Below are 21504 nucleotides of genomic sequence, written 5' to 3'. Positions count from 1 at the left end.
ATGTCTCTCAAGAAATCAGATTAAGTAAAGCATGCACGAAGTAAAGCTTAATGTATATGATTCTCCCTTGCCAAAATATTATAGCATATATCTCATAAAACATATTTACAAAAAAATATTAAAAGTCATGTGCTTGGGCCCTGGTCGGTTGGCTCAGTGGTAGAGCGTCAGCCTGGCGTGCAGGAGTCCCGGGTTCTATTCCTGGCCAGGGCACACAGGAGAAGCAACCATCTGCTTCTCCACCCCTCCCCCTCTCCTTCCTCTCTGTCTCTTTCTTCCCCTCCCGCAGCCAAGGCTCCACTGGAGCAAAGTTTGCCCGGGCGCTGAGGATGGCTCTGTGGCCTCTGCCTCAGGCACTAGAATGGCTCTGATTGCGGCAGAGCAACGCCCCAAGATGGGCAGAGCATTGCCCCCTGGTGGGCGTGCCAGATGGATCCGGGTCGGGCGCATGCGGGAGTCTGTTTGACTGCCTCCCCATTTCCAGCTTCAGAAAAATACAAAAAAAAAAAAAAGGTCATGTGCTTGGATTATATTCCTAACAAGAGGAATATATATATAGCTCATATATAGCTCACTGGTTGATAACAAAAATGAAATAATATTTTGAAACTTCATTTAAAAAGTTAAATACATTAGAGTAAAAAAATCTCAACTTCTTGATCTCTCTTGATATAACAAATATTTATTCAGTAATTATTATATTCAATTCACAAAAAAGGAAAGATATATATTTAAATAATATTAACAAATGAAAGAGAAATCATTAAAGTTATCTACATGAAGGAAACTGTAACTTAACTTATCAAATGTATTTTATATACAGAAACATTATTAGCAAGCTAGAAACCAAAGTTTTAAGATTATTTTAGTTGAATTTAATAAAACTATAAAATGGTTAATAATATAAACCAAAATTCAACATTTTTAAAAGATGCTTTAAGTACAAGATCTTATATTGCAGTTACACGAGGTGGCACATGATTACAGAAAGACAATCTAAAGAACATTTTATTAAAAGAAAGGAATCATATTTGCAAATTAACTTATACAAAATAGATGCTCTTAAAGTTCTAAGCACTGTGGTTGGAGTATATTAACATGAGTGGTAATAATCCTATTTACACAAGATAGTCTTTAAGTGACTCTGCAATCCTTAAAAAATATTAAATATAAATTTTCCAAATGTCAAAATTGAAAATCTATCTTAGCATCCTTATAATTTAATCAGCAAAAGTTACATACTACCACCTAGTGGCAGAATGACATTTATGACACTGAAATGTTCAAAAACTAGTTTTGAATGAGCTTTGAGAAGATAGTAGAAATTAAGTGGCAAGCTTATTAGAACTATTGACAACCTAATTATTTCAAGCATTGACTTTTCAATAGCAGTCTTTGTAGCACTGGGAATATAACTTCTTTTCCTTGGCCTTGGATTTGTCATTTGTAACATAATCAGATTTGACTCCTTTCTTGAAAATTCTTGAATCTTTTACACACATGCTTTCTAATAAACCTAACTTCTATAGAACAAACATATTTTTTAGGATAAAATTATTCTAACATTGTCTGTACTTCTCAAAATCTAGTTCTATAAAAAATGTTTATTTCTTGAAAACTGGTATCTTTCATTATGCAATGCTTGAACCATTAAATTACATACTAAGATGCAATGTATCTATGTTAATGATACATGTTTTATTCTTAGATAATACTTTTCTCATTTTTGAGATATGCTAAATAATAGGTCTCTTTCTAGAAAAAATTTTTTTTTATTGTTTTATAATCACTGAGTTGTCAGACAAAAACAAACAAAAACAACCCCAACAGGCCCCAATAATGAAAGTGCTATTTAATCTACAAAATTCAAGGATAAGAAATAAAATCTCCAAGAAGAAGTTTCTACTTAAAAAGCTTTACAAAGTAATGTGTAACTATTTTTAAAAACCATCTTAAGTCACTGATTTTCAAAACTGGGTAAAAGGATCCTTTGGGGTCTGGCTTATCAAATATGTCTGTAGGGAAAGGGAAATGTGAAGTTTGAAAATAAAGAAACATTGCTTTGTCCAACTTGTTTAATTTTGGTCTATAGTCATTCAACAAATATGTAATGAGCATCTAATCTATAGGAGGTGCACTGCAGTCAAAATACACAAATAGATTTTGAAATCTCAAATAAATACCAAAGAAGACAAGAAGATATTTATGATGGTCAATTCAACACTCACGTTATGCCATTTTAAGAAATACTAACTAACGCGTGCGGAGGACCCGGGTTCGATTCCCGGCCAGGGCACACAGGAGAAGCGCCCATTTGCTTCTCCACCCCTCCGCCGCTCTTTCCTCTCTGTCTCTCTCTTCCCCTCCCGCAGCCAAGGCTCCATTGGAGCAAAGATGGCCCGGGCGCTGGGGATGGCTCTGTGGCCTCTACCTCAGGCGCTAGAGTGGCTCTGGTCGCAACATGGCGACGCCCAGGATGGGCAGAGCATCGCCCCCTGGTGGGCAGAGCGTCGCCCCTGGTGGGCGTGCCGGGTGGATCCCGGTCGGGCGCATGCGGGAGTCTGTCTCTCCCCGTTTCCAGCTTCAGAAAAATGAAAAAAAAAAAAAAAAAAAAAAAGAAATACTAACTAACAAATGACTACCTGGAAAGAAATGCATCTATCCTGGTCTGAAGAATTCCTCAGCAAGGTAACCTCCAAAATCTCTATGCATGTAAATCCTAAAACGAGCTAATGAGGAAAAGAGGCCAGTGTGGGTGTGGCGAAGAGTAAGGCATAATTTTCCAATAGGAAAGACTAAGACATCTGAACACAACAAAAAAATTCCGACTAGATGTTAGCTAGTAATTACTCATTTTGTTTTTGACCAATAAATATCTTTGAAGTTTTTGTTTACTCTGTGTAATAATTAAAAATGCCTTGGAAGGAAAGTATACTCTTGTTCTAGCGTACCTGTTCCAAGAAACATTACATCATACTGGCCATCTTCTGCGACGACGTGATCCACCACAATCTGCGTCATTCTATAATCCACATTGATTCGCTTGAATGTTGGCCCTCCCGCAACTGGATATACTGACTTATACATCACAGGGTGCCGCTTGATGAAACTGATGACATCATCTGGAAAATCTCGGGTGGATTTGATCAGTGGATCATAGGTTTTGCTTGGACACTGAAAAGAAATGAGGGAAATAATGTTCATGCATCACATAAATTTCTACTTTATTCTAATAAAAATTTCTACTTTCTTCTTCCAATAATCATTGCTAATATAAAAGGAAAGGTGAGCTGACTAATAAATGCAATTTTTTAAATGCAGTTTAACTCAGACATACCTACATCCAATCTTCTCTCTCAAAAATATTATATATTCTATTTGTCCATATTTTCTGAAGTTTCCATAACTAACTTTGTTCCTATGAAGATTTTTATTTCTTATAAAAGTAATGAAATTCAAGTTGAAATAATTATGAAGTAATCTGTAAACATGGGAATATGAGAAACCATTACTTTCAATTTCTTTCAATTAATTTAAGATTTCATTTTTAAATTAAAACCATAATTATAACTGGTGTGAAAATTGCACAGCAAACAACTTAAAAGGTCTTCCCCTAGGATCTGTGGAACTTTCTTCTGTCTAAAATTGTCTGTGAGCCTTTTAGGGTCCACCAATTCAATAGTTAGCATACTCTGCCCCCTGGTGGAAATGTTAAAAATTCATATTAGTACAAATTAAATGATTTCATGTCTTTATCCAAAGAACATGAGTATTGTAGATAATTATAATCACTTTTTTAGTATATATCTCCACTCCTATATTCTAAGTCTATTTTATTATTTCAGTATATTGTAATTTAGTAGTTCACATTTGAATTCTTAATGCGCTGATTCTTTTGAAATGAAAAACTTTGGCTATATGATGCAGGCATAGGGAAGAAAATAAGTTACATTGAGGAAAGCTTTAAGAATATGCTGCTTTCTCCATATTTTAAATTTTTGACAAGTTGGAAATAATTTCCACTGAACTGAACAATTTAGATTAGGCATTAATTAGAATGCTGTCAAATTTCCAAAACATATCATACTTCTTACTCAAAACAGTCAATATGGTCATTCTCAGTGATCTAAAGATGCTAAGATATCTTTAAAGTCACAAATATGACCCTGATCCAATTTTGTACCAGTAATTCACTATATTTAAATATATATATTTATAAAAGTTGTACAAAACATCTATTAATATAACAAAACATCCCTATTAATATGTTTGTGATTTTAAAATTTAAAATTTATTTTTAATTGCATTTATTGGGTTGACATTGGTTTGCAAAACCACACAGGTTTCAAGTGTACAAGTCAATTAAACATCATCTGCATATTACAATAATTTTTTAATTAATTTGAAAATATCTTTATCTTGCACAAAAATCTTGTATATCTGGTCTTAATAAACTGATCTTTTCTTGATATGTATTGATTTTTTCAAGGTCTGCACCAAGGAGGTTAGAAATATCTTAGAATACTAGTAATTTGGTAATGACTTAGGATATTCTTAACTGGATGTTGGTCTAAAGATCTAAGTCTGTGTCTGGCTTCTAGCACTTAGCCTTCAGCCAAGTGGAATCTTTCAACTCTATAAAGGAAGGAACCCCATATTAAATAGATTAAGTTGCAACTCAAAATGGATATGGAGCTCAAATAATTCAAAGCTCCTGCCCAATTAGAGGCTGCATGTTTGAAGCTCACAGTTAAAGGCAATTTAGAGTGGGCTTATAGCTTATAATGCTTGTGGCACAATCTGGTTGGTCTATCATTAAAATCAAAGCAAAAGCAAGATTTTGCCTGCATTATATTTTTGAAACAGGCCTTCAACTTAATAAGAAAAAAAAATCTCTTTGGACTTTGCAGCTGTACTTACACAGTAGCCAAAATTTCCAAAGAAATAATATGATGACATTGAAGCCACAGTTTTTGGAATGACATTTTCAAATCCTTTGTGATTTTAATGTGGGAAAGTACAGATGAATGAAGATATGGGCATTTAGCAAGGAAACAAATAGGACAATTTTCCTCATTGCTCACTATGAACAAAAAGGATTTAAGTGTCATAAAATCTAAGAAAGAAAGAAAAGAAGGAAAACCTGGTTTCTATTGACCATTATAAAATGATCTTTGAAAATGTGTTTTTTTGTGGCAGCTTTTCCTCCTGGCATGCTGCCAGTGTTTGCATAAGATCTTTTTCCTCCAGGTTGTTACACATGATCTCTTGGGTCCACGTCCTCACTGTGCTTTCACAAATGAAAGTGATTTGGGAGAGTTTCTCCCTGGGGTTTAAGACAGTACAGTTTGAACCAAGTATTGTTATTGTAGTACATTAAAAACCAGAGGAATTTTTCCTTTGATATCATATAGCTGCACAGCATACAGATCTAAAAATAACTTGAGATGCCAAGCAAGAGATGCAGGTAAGAGTCAAACAGGAAAAAAAATTCTGCAAAGGAAAAAAGAGAAAATGCAGGAAAATGCTACATCTAAAACAAATGAGCATATTCCACTATATTCCTTTAGAAAGCCCTATAAAATTTTCCAACTGCTGTTTTACACCCCAGGTATTAAAAACCTAGCAGATTTTTCTCTATTTATATATATATTTAATTTCTATGAATTAACATGCTCCATCTGAATACACTGTAGAGTTCCATTTAATTCTGCCTCCAGTTTTCTAACATTTGCCTGACTTCCACTAATTTCACTTCTATGATAAGCTCCAAGATCTGTGTCTCCACTTATTGGTCTGCAAACAAGATAGATGAAAATTTGAAAGGGGAAAAAAAGAGTAATTTACAGAAGTTTAAAATGTCTTTATCTTGCTGGAAATAATACCGACAAAAGAGTAGAAAAGAGACCTGCCTAGACAAACCCCGAGATGAGAGGGTAAATTCCACAGCAACAGGCCGGGGGTAAGTGCCTATCTCTCCTGGCTGGCGGCCAGAGTGGCTGCGTGTGACCAGATTATGCTTGGCAGACCCAGGTGTTTGCAGAGGGCTTTTAGTCGTGCAGTAGGAAACAATGGATAAGAGGAGGGAGAAAAATAGTTTTTACCCAATGAGAGAATTTGCCCGTTGGCCAGCACCAGGCAGCTGTTAAAAGTTTTCTCCCCCTAATGCTTCAGGCGGTTCTCTGCAGGTTGCAGTTTCCTTTTAAACAAATCAGAGGAATGACTAACTAACCTGAGGAAAGAACTGGCACAAGAAAAGAACTAAACCAGGCTTTCATTTCCAGCAAACTGGGAAAAGTAAACCAAAAGAAAACAAACAAACAAACAAAAAATCTGATTTTTATTTCCAAAGTAAAAAAAAAAAAATGCAGATTTGATAGGGATCATCCTATCTGTTGGGCAGATAAAATATATTATGCTCACTTTGTTAAAAATAGCGCTGCCCACGTGAGGCCGTTGCCCAGGTGATATTAATGTGTGTTGAGAATCCTTGTAGCCTGGGGCTTGGTTTTGGGATTAAGCCTTTTCCACCCTTTTTGATGTGGGGTGGTACAATCCAATCATGCCTCAGAGAAGTGACTTTGTATATTGGATTAGAGGTTGTGAAGCTACAGTATAAAATGGGGGTAGAACGGGAACTTATGCTCTTGGTTTCTGAGATTAGCATGAGAGAGCAGAGAAAGTAGAGCCAGTAGCAGAAGGAGGCCACGTGGAGTAGGCCAGGAGAAACAGCCAAGATGGAGGAGTGCTGAGTGAGATGCCAGTTTGTGTAGAGTTTGTATTTGGGATAAGGAAGGAGATGGGGAACTGAGGAGAATAAGGCTAGTGAGCTAGAAACCTTTGATTCTAGGAAACTCGGATAAATCAGTAGCTTTGTGAGCACTGAATGTGACTGGGTTTTGGAGCCCAATGTGTATTTTTTACTTGCCCGCCGGGTGCAAGCTAGGATTAAAGACTATGGCCCACCAGTTTGTGGCTCCGTTGTTTCTTTACCGACTGTCCGAATCCAATGCGAACCTGCATAGGCCAGAAGGCTGCTGTGATAGTAGCCCTGGCCGTGGCTTCTGGCTTTACACTATCCCCCAGCTTATTCATCTAAGAGTCAGTTTATAACAGCTATGACCAGAGAAAGTACAAATACAGAGGTAAAAACTTCTTTCTCTCGTAAGGTTCCCTTTCCTTTAGAGGAATTTCTATACCAGAAAAAGGAAACATGGTTGAACAGAGTAAGTAGTCTGGGATTTGGAGAACCTCATTTTAAAAGTGAATGTTGGCTCTACGAAAAAGAAAGTTAAAATCAGTTGTCTCTCATCATTTCTGAGAAACACAACCCAGACACAGCTAAAGGGAAATGAAAGTGATTCTTTGTATATGTCCTCTTCCACGTCTTCAGTTTTAGGATGTTGGAATCAGGAGACTCATGTGGTAGTCCTGCTCCAGATTCTCCCTTCTAGAATCAAAATCCTGAGAGGGGAAAAATTAAAGATAGTCTTAGTAATCTAGAGAAGAGAAGACTGTTGGGCAGATAAAATGTATTATGCTCACTTTGTTAAAGATGGAGGCCGTCGCCCAGGTGATATTAATGTGTGTTGAGAATCCTTGTAGCCTGGGGCTTGGTTTTGGGATTAAGCCTTTCCCACCCTTTTTGATGTGGGGTGGTACAATCCAATCATGCCTCAGAGGAGTGACTTTGTATTAGGGACTTCCCTACTTTGTATATTGGATTAGAGGTTGTGAAGCTACAGTATAAAGTGGGGGCAAAACAGGAGTTTGCCCTCTTGGTTCCTGAGATTAACATTAGAAGAGAGAGCAGAGGAGAGCAGAGAAAGGCCACATGGAGGAGGCCAGGAGAAGCAGCCAAGATGGTGGAGTGCTGAGTGAGATGCCAGTTTGTGTAGAGTTTGTATTTGGGATAAGGAAGGAGATGGGGAACAGAGGTGAATAAGTCTGGTGAGCTAGAAACCTTTGATTCTAGGAAACTCGGATAAGTCAGTGGCTTTGTGAGCACTGAATGTGACTGGGTTTTGGAGCCCAGTGTGTATTTTTACTTGCCCGCCGGGTGCAAGCTAGGATTAAGGACTTATGGCCCACCAGTTTTTGGCTCCGCTGTTTCTTTACCGACTGTCCGAATCCAATGCGAACCTGCATAGCCAGAAGGCTGCTATGATGGTGGCCCTGGCCGTGGCTACTGGCTTTACAAAGACAAAGTAATAGTTTGTCACCCAATGAGTGGAAGTTGCAGTGAACAAACATTGAGGAGAAAATAAAACTGAATTTTTATATGATAGGGAGACATCTATGAGCCAGTGATGCATAAAATGAGACTTCCCTACAGTTTCTCATGGATTTTAAATTAATTAGGAAAGCCTTGTTTAAAACAAAATAAAACAACAAAATGTATTCCTCAGGTGCATGAATGAGAAGATAGTATACAGCAGTGTTTTTCAACCAGTGTGCCGTGAGACATGGTCAGGTGTGCCGTGAGGAAATTAAACATGGGTCCCCAAACTATGGCCTGCGTGCCGGATATGGCCTGCGGAGGCTATTTATCCGACCCACTGCCAGCTGCCTCCATCTGAACATAAACACTCCCCTCACAATCCCTCCAGCTATCAGCGACAGGAAGAGTGGAGGCACAGGAAACGCTCACTGACCAATCACCTTCTAGGATTCATCCCGACCACTAGCGATGAACCAATAGTATGCTGCCTCTCATCCACACCCAGGAAGGTCCCCGCTCAGGCTGCCGCACATTTGTCATTGTGTGGCCACAGCAAGTAGTTGAAGCTCCTACTCCTCCCCATGGTCCCGATTTCTAATCCTGGTCAGGACTGGAGGTAAATGTTGCCACCACTAGGTGAAGCCTCAGCCTCAGCTGGTTATGTCTATCCTGATGGCGTACATAGATATTTGACCTTTTTCTTTTTAAAAGAGGCCCCTGCAGAGGGTGATATACAATGCATCACAATGCATCACAATGTTATCTAACTTTAAAGCTAAAGTTTGCTGATCTTCCTTTGAACAGCTTTTGGTTATCTGTTGCCAAGGAGTTCCCCATTCCGGCCAACAAAGCTATTTTGACATTGCTCCCGTTTTCAACCACATAGCTATGTGAGCTGAGCTTCTCAAGCTTGACTGCGATAAAAACTAAAAACAGGGAAAGACTGAGAACTGTTGAGGAAGAGCTTCGTGTGTGTCTTTCTACTATTCCTGCCAGGATATCCCTTTTGTGTTCATCGAAACAGGCCCAGGTTTCACACTAAGTGAGTATAAATACATTTAGAAAATATATTATTAACAATCTGTATAATATGTACTGTGTTAGAGTGTCATTTTGTGTCATTTTGGTAGGTGGTGTGCCCCAGGATTTTGTAAATGTATATAAAAAATGTGCCGTGGTTCAAAAAAGGTTGAAAATCACTGGCATACGGCACTGGGAGAATTCTTCCGTATCTTCAGTCCCCGCTGGTAAGACTGTCGCAGTCAAACACATTACAAATCAAAAGGAAGTTTAAGATACTATTTTTAAATTATTCATTTTCTTTGGTCAGGCACACCTGTGTTTATCTCACACATCTCTTGTCTACAGTATAATAAAGAAAATCCTTATTTAATGGGGCCTGTGAAGTGACAACTCAAATCTAATTTAGGAGATCAATGAAGACTTAAAATTCTGAGAATCATTAGCTCTCTAAGAATGTCATCATGCAAAACCCAATATTTTAGGTGAGTCAGGAATACAAAACAGGTTATCCAAAAATTTTTGGAACTTCTAGGTTCCATAATCCTCTCAAACTCCTGCTGTTTCCCAACATTCTAACTTTAGTAACATTCTAACTTTCCCAGGGGAAGTTAGAATATCTCAGCAATCAGCCTGATCAGGCGGTGGTGCAGTGGGTAGAGCATCAGCCTATCCATGCAAAGGGTCCAGGTTCAAAACCCCGGGGCACTGGCTTGAGCATGGGATCATAGATATGTCCTTATGGTTGCTGGCTTGAGCCCAAAGGTTGCTAGCATGAGCAAGGGGTCACTGGTTCAGCTAGAGCCTCCTGGTCAAGGCACATACATATGAGAAAGCAATCAATGAACAACTAAGGTGCCGCAATGAAGAATTGCTGCTTCTCATCTCTCTCCCTTCCTGTCTGTCTGAACGTATTTGTCCCTCTCTCTGTCTCCTATGTCTCAGCAATCATTTTAGTTCTAGGTAACCACCATTACAGGTATCTCGTCTGACTGAGTTATTGACATTAGGTATCATTATTCTATGATTCAACCCCCTACAGGATTTGCTTTGTTGAAACAAAATAATAAACCAGCTCAGTTAAGGCAGTGATGATTTGACAGGTTAAGTAAAAAATGCCTTTCTAGAACACATGGATATGCCAGGGCCCAGGGCTTGTCCATAGTAACATATTTGGTATGATGAATATTCTAGTAGGCCTGGAATCAAAAGAACTTTTTGATATTTCAATGTCTTTTACAGTGTGAGAAAGTCTTAATAATTGGTGGGAAAGAAATTAGGATTATTACACCTATCTACTCCTTCATCCTGAATTAGAGAGACTTTATCTCACAGCAGAGGGACAATAAGGGCCCTAATGTTAAGGAAGGCAAGTTTTTTTCCTTTGGTTTTCTCTAAAGAAAAATTTCATGTGAGGAGTTGTATATGGTGGGGCCTCTAGTTTAGTGAGAATTTAATATGTATACAAAGGAAGATATTTTATTATTTCATATTAGGTGGTAGCTGAAAAAAATCATCTAAGATTGTGTTTTTGAAATGGGCCAGGTAAATTAAATAGCTAATTGATTAATATGTAAATATGAATTCTGAAAAAGTATTTTTAATTTTTTAAAAATATATACATTTCTAAAATATATTTGGAAAGTGGAAATGTTTATACAGGGTCTATTTGAGATTTATAATTCTTACTCACGTTTTTACAGGACATTTTTTTTCTTTTCTAACTAAAAAGACTATGTTTTCTGGATTTAAGCTATTAGTGGGGATTACAATTTATTTATCATTCACCAAAGTACATAAGTGAAATCAATTAAATCAGGTTAAAAAATTAAAAGATAGTATTTATAACTATCACATTTTGCTCCCTATCAGAAAATGGAACCTTAGTTTGAAAATTCATGTGTAAGTTTTGACTTTTTAAAAATAAAAATAAATGTTTAACAGTAAAAGCAGAAACTATTTGGGGGAAATGGAATTTGATATTTTTACATAATTAGAGGTTTATAAATTGTAAAAAACTGGCAAAATGATTCAAAAGTAGTAAAACATACATTTCTTAACTATTTGAACTCACAAACAGGAACTTTCTACATTTTGGTTATTGTGAATAATGCGGCAAGGAACAAGGGGGTGCTAATCTCTTCAAAATCCTGACTTAAATTTTTTTGAATAAATACCCAGAACTAGATTTCTGGATGATACAGTTTTAGTTCTAATTTTTAAAAGAATCTTTATACTGAATGTGGAAACAACTTAAATGTTCACTGATGTATGGCTGGATTAAAAAATGTGGTATATGTATATAATAGAATGTTATTCAGCTTTAAGAAGGAAGAAAATCCTGCAATATGTGACAGCAGAGGTAAAACTGGAACACTGTGAGTGTGACCAGTCAGTCGCGAAGGACAAATAAATATTGCATGATCCCACCTATAGGAGTCATGGAGCAAAGACAAGAAATGTGATTCTTTTCCTCCAGGATCTGGGGAAGGTATAAACTGGAGAGTAATTAATCAATAGGTATAAAACTTCAGTTACACAAGATAAGTTCTAGAGATCTACTGTACAGCATGATGCCTATACATAACAATACTGCATTGTGAACTTAAAAATCTGTTAAGATAGATCTCATGTGAAATGTTCTCTCCACACACACATACACACACACACACACACACACAAAATTTAAGTACTTTCTTTTCACTTTTTTGATAAGACACTGGTTTAAGAACTGAAATTCACTTTTAGTAGACGTTAATATTTGAATTCATGCATAAATTAAATAATTTTTATTAAAACAGAGGAAAACTACAAAGTAAGTCTTTATAATAAATCAAATGTGAAAAAAGAAATCTGCCTTTAACAATATTTCCCAGATGATCAGATTTTTAGCATCCTGTTCTTTTTGGCCTGATCTCAGTTTGGTGTCCATATCTAACCTGCATCATCCACCGTATGGCACATTAGTCCAATTTCATTTCACTTGGAGCTTTTTATTACCAAGACCTGCAGTTCATGAATGGTTTTCCAGAGTCCATCTGAACAAAATAAAGTTTGCTCAGAGATGCTAGTTGAACACCAGAGGGCAGAAGTATCCTTTGGAGTGAAGGAATTTTATCAAAGTCTCCCGTGCATCCTTGAGTTTTCAGGCTTATTAACGAACATTGTAGAGTAGTGATATCATTGTAGGGCTAAGAGTGTAGGTTCGACTTGTTACATAATTATTTCAAGACTATTAAAGAAGGCATGGCACAATGAAAGTGGCATACTGAGTGATAATGTCAACAGAAGGCACTCCTGGGAGAACAAGTTAGAACTCAACTTTAACAACAATATGTATGCAGAAAAAGTAAATCAAAGGTGGCTTGTAATAATCTATTTAAATTTTCTAACTTGAGTAGAAAGTGGCTTTCAGTAAAGATTCTGACTTTTCATAGAAAGCAAATTATTCAGCAATGTTTTTGTCTGACATGTTCCCCAAAATTACAATGAAAGGAGAAGTGACAAGTGCAATAAAGCTTCAATACTTCATTATTATTTGTGTGGAGGACAGACCAATTCCTGGGGAAACAGTGTAAGGTTTTCATTGGTTATTTGCTTTTATCACTTTGTAGGTAGAATGGCATGGAGGTTATCAGCCTTTGCTTTGTATTCACGTATTTCTAAGTTTAATCAGTCTTATCACTTCATAAACTATGAGACCATGAACATGAGTTTACTCTCATTGGACTTCTTGTCTTATCACTTCATAAACTATGAGACTATGAACATGAGTTTACTCTCATTGGACTTCTTATCCATAAAATATCTACATTATTACATGGTTGTAAAGATGTGTTGAGGTAATATGTAAGTCCTTATCGCTATGTCTGGATCATGAGCATGTTAAATAATGATTTTTGACTAAGATTTCTGAACTGGAGGTTTGTAGAAAATAAAACGATTCATGGTTTCACTTAAAAATTACTGAAATTAAGCTGCTTAAAAACATATGAGAGAGAATGTAGAAGATTATGTAGGAATAAATGATTAATTTTAGCTAGGACAGGCAGTGGCATATCTATCAAATGAATTTAGGGAACAGGTGAATATTAGAGAATATAAAAGACTGGTCAGAAAACTTCAATATTCCTCTTCATTCTGCTGTTTGGAAATTAATATGAGTCAACTTATTTAATTATTCTGGGCATCAGTTTCCTCCTCTGTAAACTGAGGGTGAATTATGTGGTCTGTATCATCCATTCCAGTTCTTAAATTCTCAAAATTTTATAAGTGTAGTTACTTGACACACTGAGAAATATAATTTCAATGATTTTATAAATACAATGTTATTTAAAATGGTAAGATTAGTTTATAAAAAGCATATTTGTGTAACAAATTTTTACATCAGGTATATGATGTTCCTAACTTCAGCACCAACCCTCCAAATATAGAATATTGTGTGAAAATCCTACAATAGAGTTGTATGCAAATAAAATAAATATTTTAGAAAATAACAATGGTGGCCCTGGCCAGTTGGCTCAGTGGTAGAGTATCGGCCTGGCATGTGGATGTCACGGGTTCAATTCCCAGTCAGGGCACACAGAGAAGCAACCAGCCCTCTCCTTTCTCTCTCTCTCTCTCCCCCCCCACACACAGCCATGACTTGATTGGTTCGAGTGACTTGGCCTCAGGCGCAGAGGGTGGCTCCATGACTTTTACTTGAGGCATTAAGAAATGGCTCCAGTTGTAACGGAGCAATGCCCCAGATGGGCAGAACATCACTCCCTAATAGGCTTTCTTGGTGCATCCCAGTCAGGACGCATGGTGAATCCCAGTCAGGGCACATATGGGAATCTGTCTCTCTGCCTCCCCTCCTCTCACTAAAGTTAAAAATAATTTTCTTAAAAAGGAAATAACAATGCCTACATATTTATGATTTTAGACATTTTCATATTTGGTCACAGTGATATCAAAGAGAATATATATAAAAATAACTAGTTACCTAGAAATAATTGATATCCTTTGGCTACTATTGCTCTCTAGATATGCCCATAAAGCTTTCAGGAAAAGGGGGTCTTCACTATCAATTAGACAAGATTAGACAATAAAATATATTTAAAAATACCTCAGTATTTTGGTTTATTTAAAAAATTCTTTAAACTGCCTTATATGTGTGTGTGTGTGTGTGTGTGTGTGTGTGTGTATATACACACATAGTTACTTGCCATCTGAAACCAGCATTAACATAATCTGAATTTAGTACAGAACAAGAAAAAACCCGTCTCCTTTCAACCAAAACTATAAAGCAAATAAAATCTAAGTTCTATAAAAAAGGATCTACTGGACCTATCAAGCACAGCTCTGCTGTTCTCCTAAGGGAGACTTTGTATCTGTCTCCTCAACCAACAGTGGCCTGAGGCGGGCTATGGATAAAATGTTATTTATAAGGCATATTCCTCCAAGCTCTGCTTCAGATGTAAATATATTTACATATTTTTAAAGGGCATAGAAATTCAATGTGAAATATTGATGTTTAGAAAGGAATAACTGTTAAATGGCACCTCCTTAAGCCTGATAATATTTTTCACTTTTTTTAAATTGTTAAAAAAAATAAAAGGTACCTGAATTTCTTTGGCAGTGTGAATACCACATATTCTCTAGATAATTTTGACTCTTCAAAAAACTATCTACAGTGTGAACAATTTATATTTTGAGTTCTCAGCAGCCCAGACTGGCCTGATTACCACAACGTGGTGCTTCTTTTCTCGTTGATGGGAAGCCCTCTTCACTTGCGTGCACGTTCTGTTATGGTAGCGTCACACGTTCACAGTTCAGGAAAGTGTCCGAGTCCGAATGAGGCAGTGACATGACATGTGAATAGTCTTTAAGCTTCACGTGGCATTCACAACGCTTTCAGGCAGGTGCAGGGACATGGGAACAAACCACCTCCACAGCACCTCTGAGCTACACTGGAACTGGAACCCAGTGTAACCTGAATGATCATTTTGATAATTTCAATTTCTTAGTATCATAAGAATCAACTGCTGTTTATAGATATGCAAATACTTTTCCATAATTAATGTGAATGGTTTTAGTGCCAAATTCTTTTTTTTTTTTCTGTATTTTTCTGAAGCCGGAAACGGGGAGAGACAGTCAGACAGACTCCCGCATGCGCCCGACCAGGATCCACCCGGCACGCCCACCATGGGGCGACGCTCTGCCCACCAGGGGGCATCGCCCCGTTGTGACCAGAGCCACTCTCCAGCGCTTGGGGCAGAGGCCGAGGAGCCATCCCCAGTGCCCGGGCCATCTTTGCTCCAATGGAGCCTCGGCTGCGGGAGGGGAAGAGAGAGACAGAGAGGAAGGAGAGGGGGAAGGGTGGAGAAGCAGATGGGCGCTTCTCCTGTGTGCCCTGGCCGGGAATCGAACCCGGGACTTCTGCACGCCAGGCCGACGCTCTACCACTGAGCCAACCGGCCAGGGCCTAGTGCCAAATTCTTGCTCCTGCAATATCCAGATAATTAAAAATGCTCTTTAAATGGCCTGAATGGTCACAGTCTTTATTATTTAAAACAAACTCATGACCTGATCAGGCAATGGCACAGTAGATAGAGCTTCAGCTTTGGAGTCTGAGGACCCAGGTTCAAAACTCCGAGGTCACCAGCTTGAGTACCGGCTCATCTGGCTTGAGTGTGGGATCACCAGCTTGAGCACAGGGTCACCAGCTTGAGTATGGGATCACAGACATGACCCCATGGTCACTAGCTTGAGCAACAGGTCACTGGCTTAGTTGGAGCCCCCGGTCAAGGCACCTATGAGAAGTAATCAATGAACAACTAAGGTGACACAACTATGAGTTGATGCTTCTCATCCCTCTCCCTTCCTGTCTTCCCCTATCTGTCCTTCTTTCTCCTTCTCTCTCTCTCTCTCACTATAAAATAAAATAATAAAACAATTAAAACAAATTCATGACGAAACAGTTCAGAATGTGACAGTCTATGATAATTAACCCTAGAATCCTAACACGATAAAACTTCCCCAGCTAGAATTCCCTCTGAATTTTAATACTTCTACTTATCCCCCAAATATATATAATGTATTCATTATATATGAGTTATGTGTGTGTATGTGTGTGTAATGTATATTTGGTAAAAGATCTTCTATGGAAAGGGAAAATAAATGTAACATCAAAAATTTTAATATATTATCTTAGTACACGCGCTAAGAGTTTGGACTCAGCCTTCTAAGTGTCTGGGTTGATAGCTCAGCTGCACCACTCACTAGCTTTGTGACTCTGGGCAAGTTACTGCACCTGTTTGTGCCTGAGACTCCTCACCTGTAAAACAGCATTAATAATAATAGCACTTCATATTTATTTTGAAAATTAAGTTAAGGTTTGTAAAACCTTTAGAAGAGTATCCACACCCTAAATTACTGTTAAATATAAAAATAAAATGATCAAGTAATCTTTGGTGTACAACAAAAATAAAGGGAATCATGAATACCATAATATTATTTGCAAAAAAATTATTTCCGCAAAAGTTGTGATGACCTTATGATCAGTCTAGACACATCCCTGAGACATATTTATATTGAGGAATTATGAAGAGGAAATAGATATGGTTGTAAAATGTGTTTTTCAAATTTAATTAGGTTATATAACAGGATGATTAAAAGAGAATTCAGAAAGCCTGGCTACCAGCTGGTCTGCCCTTTAAGAATGAACATATGGCCTGACCTGTGGTGGTGCAGTGGATAAAGCGTCGACCTGGAACGCTGAGGTTGCCGGTTCAAAACCCTGGGCTTGCCTGGTCAAGGCATATATGGGGGTTGATGCTTCCTGCTCCTCCCTCCCCCTTCTCTCTCTCTCTCTCTCTCTCTCTCTTTCTCTCTCTCTCATTCTCCTCTCTAAAAATTAAAAAAAAAAAAGAATGAACATATGAACAGGCAAAATTCAATAGAATTAGACGGGTAAGTCAACTTTTTTCAGAGATTCTGACGATTATTTTAGACCTCTTGATTGAAATACAATAAATCCTACATTTAAAAAAAAAGATTTTTTCTTTATATCAGTTCAATATAATATTTAATATTCAATATATATTGAATAGAATGATATAATAATGGTTCAATCCTAAAATATTTAAGTAAATTGTTTTAATTACATCAACAGAACAAACAAAAGCCTTAATTTATAATGCACATACTGATTTTAAACTGCAGAGTTTTTTTTTAAACAGATGCATAAACATAAACTGTAAAGCACATTTTTTTTGGTAGTTTTCCGAAGTGAGAATGGGAGGGAGGGGCGGAAGACAGACAGACTCCTGCATGTGCCTGGCGGGGATCCACCTGGCATGCCCTCCAATGCTCTGCCCATCTGGGGCATTGCTCCTCTGCAATCAGAACCACTCTAGCACCTGAGTTGGAGGTCATGGAGCCATCCTCTGCACCTGGGCCAATTTTTGCTCCACTGGAGCCTGGGCTGCGGGAGGGGAAGAGAGAGACAGAGAGAAAGGAGAGGAGGAAGGGTGGAGAAGCAGATGGTTGCTTCTCCTGTGTGCCCTGGCCGGGAATCAAACCTGGGACTTCCACACCCTGGGCCAATGCTTTACTACTGAGTCAACCGGCCAGGGCTTAAAACACATTTCTTGTTTCATCTGTGTTTAAACATGATTTATATTGTCTGATAAAATTTTGGACCCAGGTATATCTAGGTCTTTTTGCCATCTAAAATATGCATAATTTCCCTGGGTACAACATAATAAAAACAAGATAAATGCATAATAAGAAAGGAGATCATTTAAATATGTCTTTATAATTGATGTAGTCTTTTAAAAATACAAGTGGGGACTCGGACTATATATATTGCTGTATTTGGGGAATAAATACTATGTGGCATTTCCATCTAATTTGGAATATTTGTCATTCTAGATCTAAATCTAAGATGTGTATACTTATTGAAGGATTGTGTACTTATTGAAGATAAGCACTACAGTCTCATCATAGTCTGCACTTTAAGTTAGAGTTCATTGTTTCCTGTATTCCTCAAAATTCTTACTCAAAAGAAAAATAATAAATGCCAGTAAAGGATGAAAATGCTAAAACATCACTGTAAATAACAGTTATTTAAAAAAAATTCACAGTGCTTGTTGCTGTGGTGAAGAACATAGTTTATTACAATAAATTTAGATAAGAGAAACTGGGCTTAAGAAAGATTATTAAATTGGATACATACAGTGCCAGGTCGGGGATAAGGAATCCTTCCATCATACTGCACCCAGCGATGGTCTGCACTTTCCTTGTGAGCATACGGGCCATTAAAAACCGCTCTGATGTCAGCCATGCTATACACACAAACAGCAGAGCCTTTGAAGATGGAGCTGAAAGAAAGAACATGATTCAATCCTTCGCTGGTTCATTCACTGGACACTTACTGAGCACAAATAAGTGTAGGACAGGTGCTACAGATAAAATATAGGTATGTGGTCGAGGAGCTTCTAGCTCCCTGAATAAAGTGTATTAACAGTTTCATTACAAGCAATTACAGTAAGCTAAGCAGCAACAAACTGGGCTGTTCTGTAAGTTTTCAGGAAGTAAGTGGCATCTAAATTGACATTTGATGGATAGATAAGAATTTCCTAGAAAAACCAGAGGATAGAAAGAAACATGTAGAAAAAAGTATTATATTTATCTACATGCTCTTGAATTTTATTTGATTATTATACCATAATGCCTTTTAAGAAACTTACAAAATAAAAAAGTACATTACCTACTTTTTTTAATGGAGAAATTTAGACAAGTAATTAATAATTATGTGTCTTTTCTTTAAGTAAGTGACTGTCCATAAATTCTGGCTATTAATGTCCTTATATAATTTTTATGAATTTAGCCTGACCAGGCAATAAGCACAGGGACTCAAGTTCGAGACCCCGAGGTCTCCAGCTTAAGCCCCAGCTCATCTGGTTTGAGCAAAGCTCACCAGCTTGAGCCCAAGGTTGCTGGCTTGAGCAAGGGGTCACTCGGTCTGCTGTAGCCCCCTGGTCAAGGCACATATGAGAAAGCAATCAATGAACAACTAAGGTGTCACAACAAAGAATTGATGCTTCTCATCTCTCTCCCTTCCTGTCTGTCTGTCCCTATCAGTCCCTCTCCCTGTCTCTCTGTTTCTGTCACACACACAAAAAAATTATTAATTTAAAACTGTTGAAAAACTCTTTTTTTGCTCCTTCTTGAATTTGAATTTACATATGTATTTATCTCATGCTAAAAATTAATCATAATTACATAGGATTGCAGCACATATAATTAAGAGGCAGAAAAGCTCTATGGGAATCCAACAACATTTTTCTAATTAATGATTAAAACTTACACAGCCATGGTATGTTCCGTTTTTGTTTTATTTCTTGAAATTAAAATACATTTTTTCTGAATCTAAAATTTTCAGTGATTCCTGTTCTTAAAAACAAGATCATTCTTGCCCTGGCCGGTTGGCTCAGTGGTAGAGGATTGGCATGTGGAAGTCCTGGGTTCAATTCCAGGAGAGGGCACACAGGAGAAGCACCCATCTGCTTCTCCACCCTTTCTCTTCTCTTTTTTCTTTATCTCTCTCTTCCCTTCCTGCAGCCAAGGGTCCATTGGAGCAAAGTTGGCCTGGGCGCTGAAGACGGCTCCATGGCCTCTGCCTCAGGTGCTAGAATGGCTGTGATTGCAATGGAGCAATGCTCCAGAGGGGCTGAACATTGCCCCCTGGTGGGCATTCCAGGTGGATCCCTGTCAGGCGCATGAAGGAGTCTGTCTTCTCCCTCACCCCTGTTTCTCACTTCGGAAAAATACAAAAAAAACCCTCAAGATCACTCTTTATGACCTAAGAGACACATCATCTCAATGCTACACAAATGAGCTAAGAGTTCTCTTAGCAGGAGTAACTCACTCATTAATATTCTTAGAATGACATTAATGGGGAACATTGACAGTAAACAGGCATCTGGAAGAAAACTAGCTGATAGAAAGGGCGGGGATGTTCCCATAAAATCACATGATCTGCCTATGATATTTTAAAGGGATGATGCACCATGCTTACTGACATTGCTGTTATTGTAGATTAATTACATCTTCTCATTGAACAAAGGCTGTGACATGCATTCTAACATTACCTCAGTCTTCAGGGCAACATTAAAAATAAGATGACAAAGTACACCAAGAACAAAGAGTTGACTTGTAACTTCATACTCTGGGTGGGCAGAAACTTGGTAGGAGAAAAAGAGAACTATATATCTTGGGGCGACATCTCCCTGGCACATATCTATACTTTGTGTGTGGAGCACATGGTGACTTCAAAGTCAGTTCTGTGAATGGACATATGCCAAGAGAGTAGGGCTGAGATACTCGAGTAACTACAGGCACTTGCTCTTCCTGCACCTTGTAGTTCAGATATAAATTAGTGGGAAAAGGGAGCCAAAAATAGCAGCTTCTTAGGGTATCTTCTTTATTTTCACATTTCAAGTGTTCTATCTTAAAATGAATCAACTAGTATTTTGTTTTCTGATATATTCTGAGCCAATAGTACATTTGAGTTTCTATGTAAAGTATAATGTATATATAATGAGGGTAATGCCACAGGAATAAAATTATAATCTGCCTACAAAAATAGTTTAATACTTTAATCAAAAGGAGGCAGTAAGACCATTTCTCTAATATCAATAGCAATGCTGCCAATTTCTCCAGTGTTAATATAAATATACATTGTAAAGATTGACAGCAGAGCTGTGGAAAAAGTGCAAAGTATTTTATAGAGTGTACAGTCAGCTATAATATGTAACAGAAATAAAGATGCATTTTGAATATAGTCCAATGTAAGTTACTAAGTTAAATAAAATTAGCCCTGGCCGGTTGGCTCAGCGGTAGAGCATCGGCCTAGCGTGCGGAGGACCCGGGTTTGATTCCCGGCCAGGGCACACAGGAGAAGCTCCCATTTGCTTCTCCACCCCTCTGCTGCACTTTCCTCTCTGTCTCTCTCTCTTCCCCTCCCGCAGCCAAGGCTCCATTGGAGCAAGGATGGCCCGGGTGCTGGGGATGGCTCCTTGGCCTCTGCCCCAGGCGTTAGAGTGGCTCTGGTCACAACATGGCGATGCCCAGGATGGGCAGAGCATCGCCCCCTGGTGGACAAAGCGTCGCCCCTGGTGGGCGTGCCGAGTGGATCCTGGTCGGGCGCATGCTGGAGTCTGTCTGACTGTCTCTCCCTGTTTCCAGCTTCAGAAAAATGAAAAGAAAAAAAAATA

At 38.0% G+C, this 21504-nt stretch overlaps 1 protein-coding gene across 3 annotated transcripts in view; it reads right to left on the bottom strand.

Annotated features, from left to right (window-relative positions):
* SEMA3D (semaphorin 3D) overlaps positions 1-21504 on the bottom strand; it is a 238833-nt gene that overhangs the window by 28916 nt on the left and 188413 nt on the right. For all 3 annotated transcript variants that reach the window (XM_066239284.1, XM_066239283.1, XM_066239285.1), the window contains 2 exons: positions 18462-18606; positions 2952-3174 (listed from right to left, as the gene is read on the bottom strand). In XM_066239284.1, the coding sequence (XP_066095381.1) occupies positions 2952-3174; positions 18462-18606 (368 nt within the window). The remainder of the gene's footprint in view (positions 1-2951; positions 3175-18461; positions 18607-21504) is intronic.

This window comes from Saccopteryx bilineata, chromosome 7 (genome assembly GCF_036850765.1).
Source record: "Saccopteryx bilineata isolate mSacBil1 chromosome 7, mSacBil1_pri_phased_curated, whole genome shotgun sequence".
NCBI classification, from domain to species: domain Eukaryota; kingdom Metazoa; phylum Chordata; class Mammalia; order Chiroptera; family Emballonuridae; genus Saccopteryx; species Saccopteryx bilineata.
Note: the sequence above shows the minus strand (reverse complement) of the source record. Positions and strands in the feature narration are given on the sequence as shown.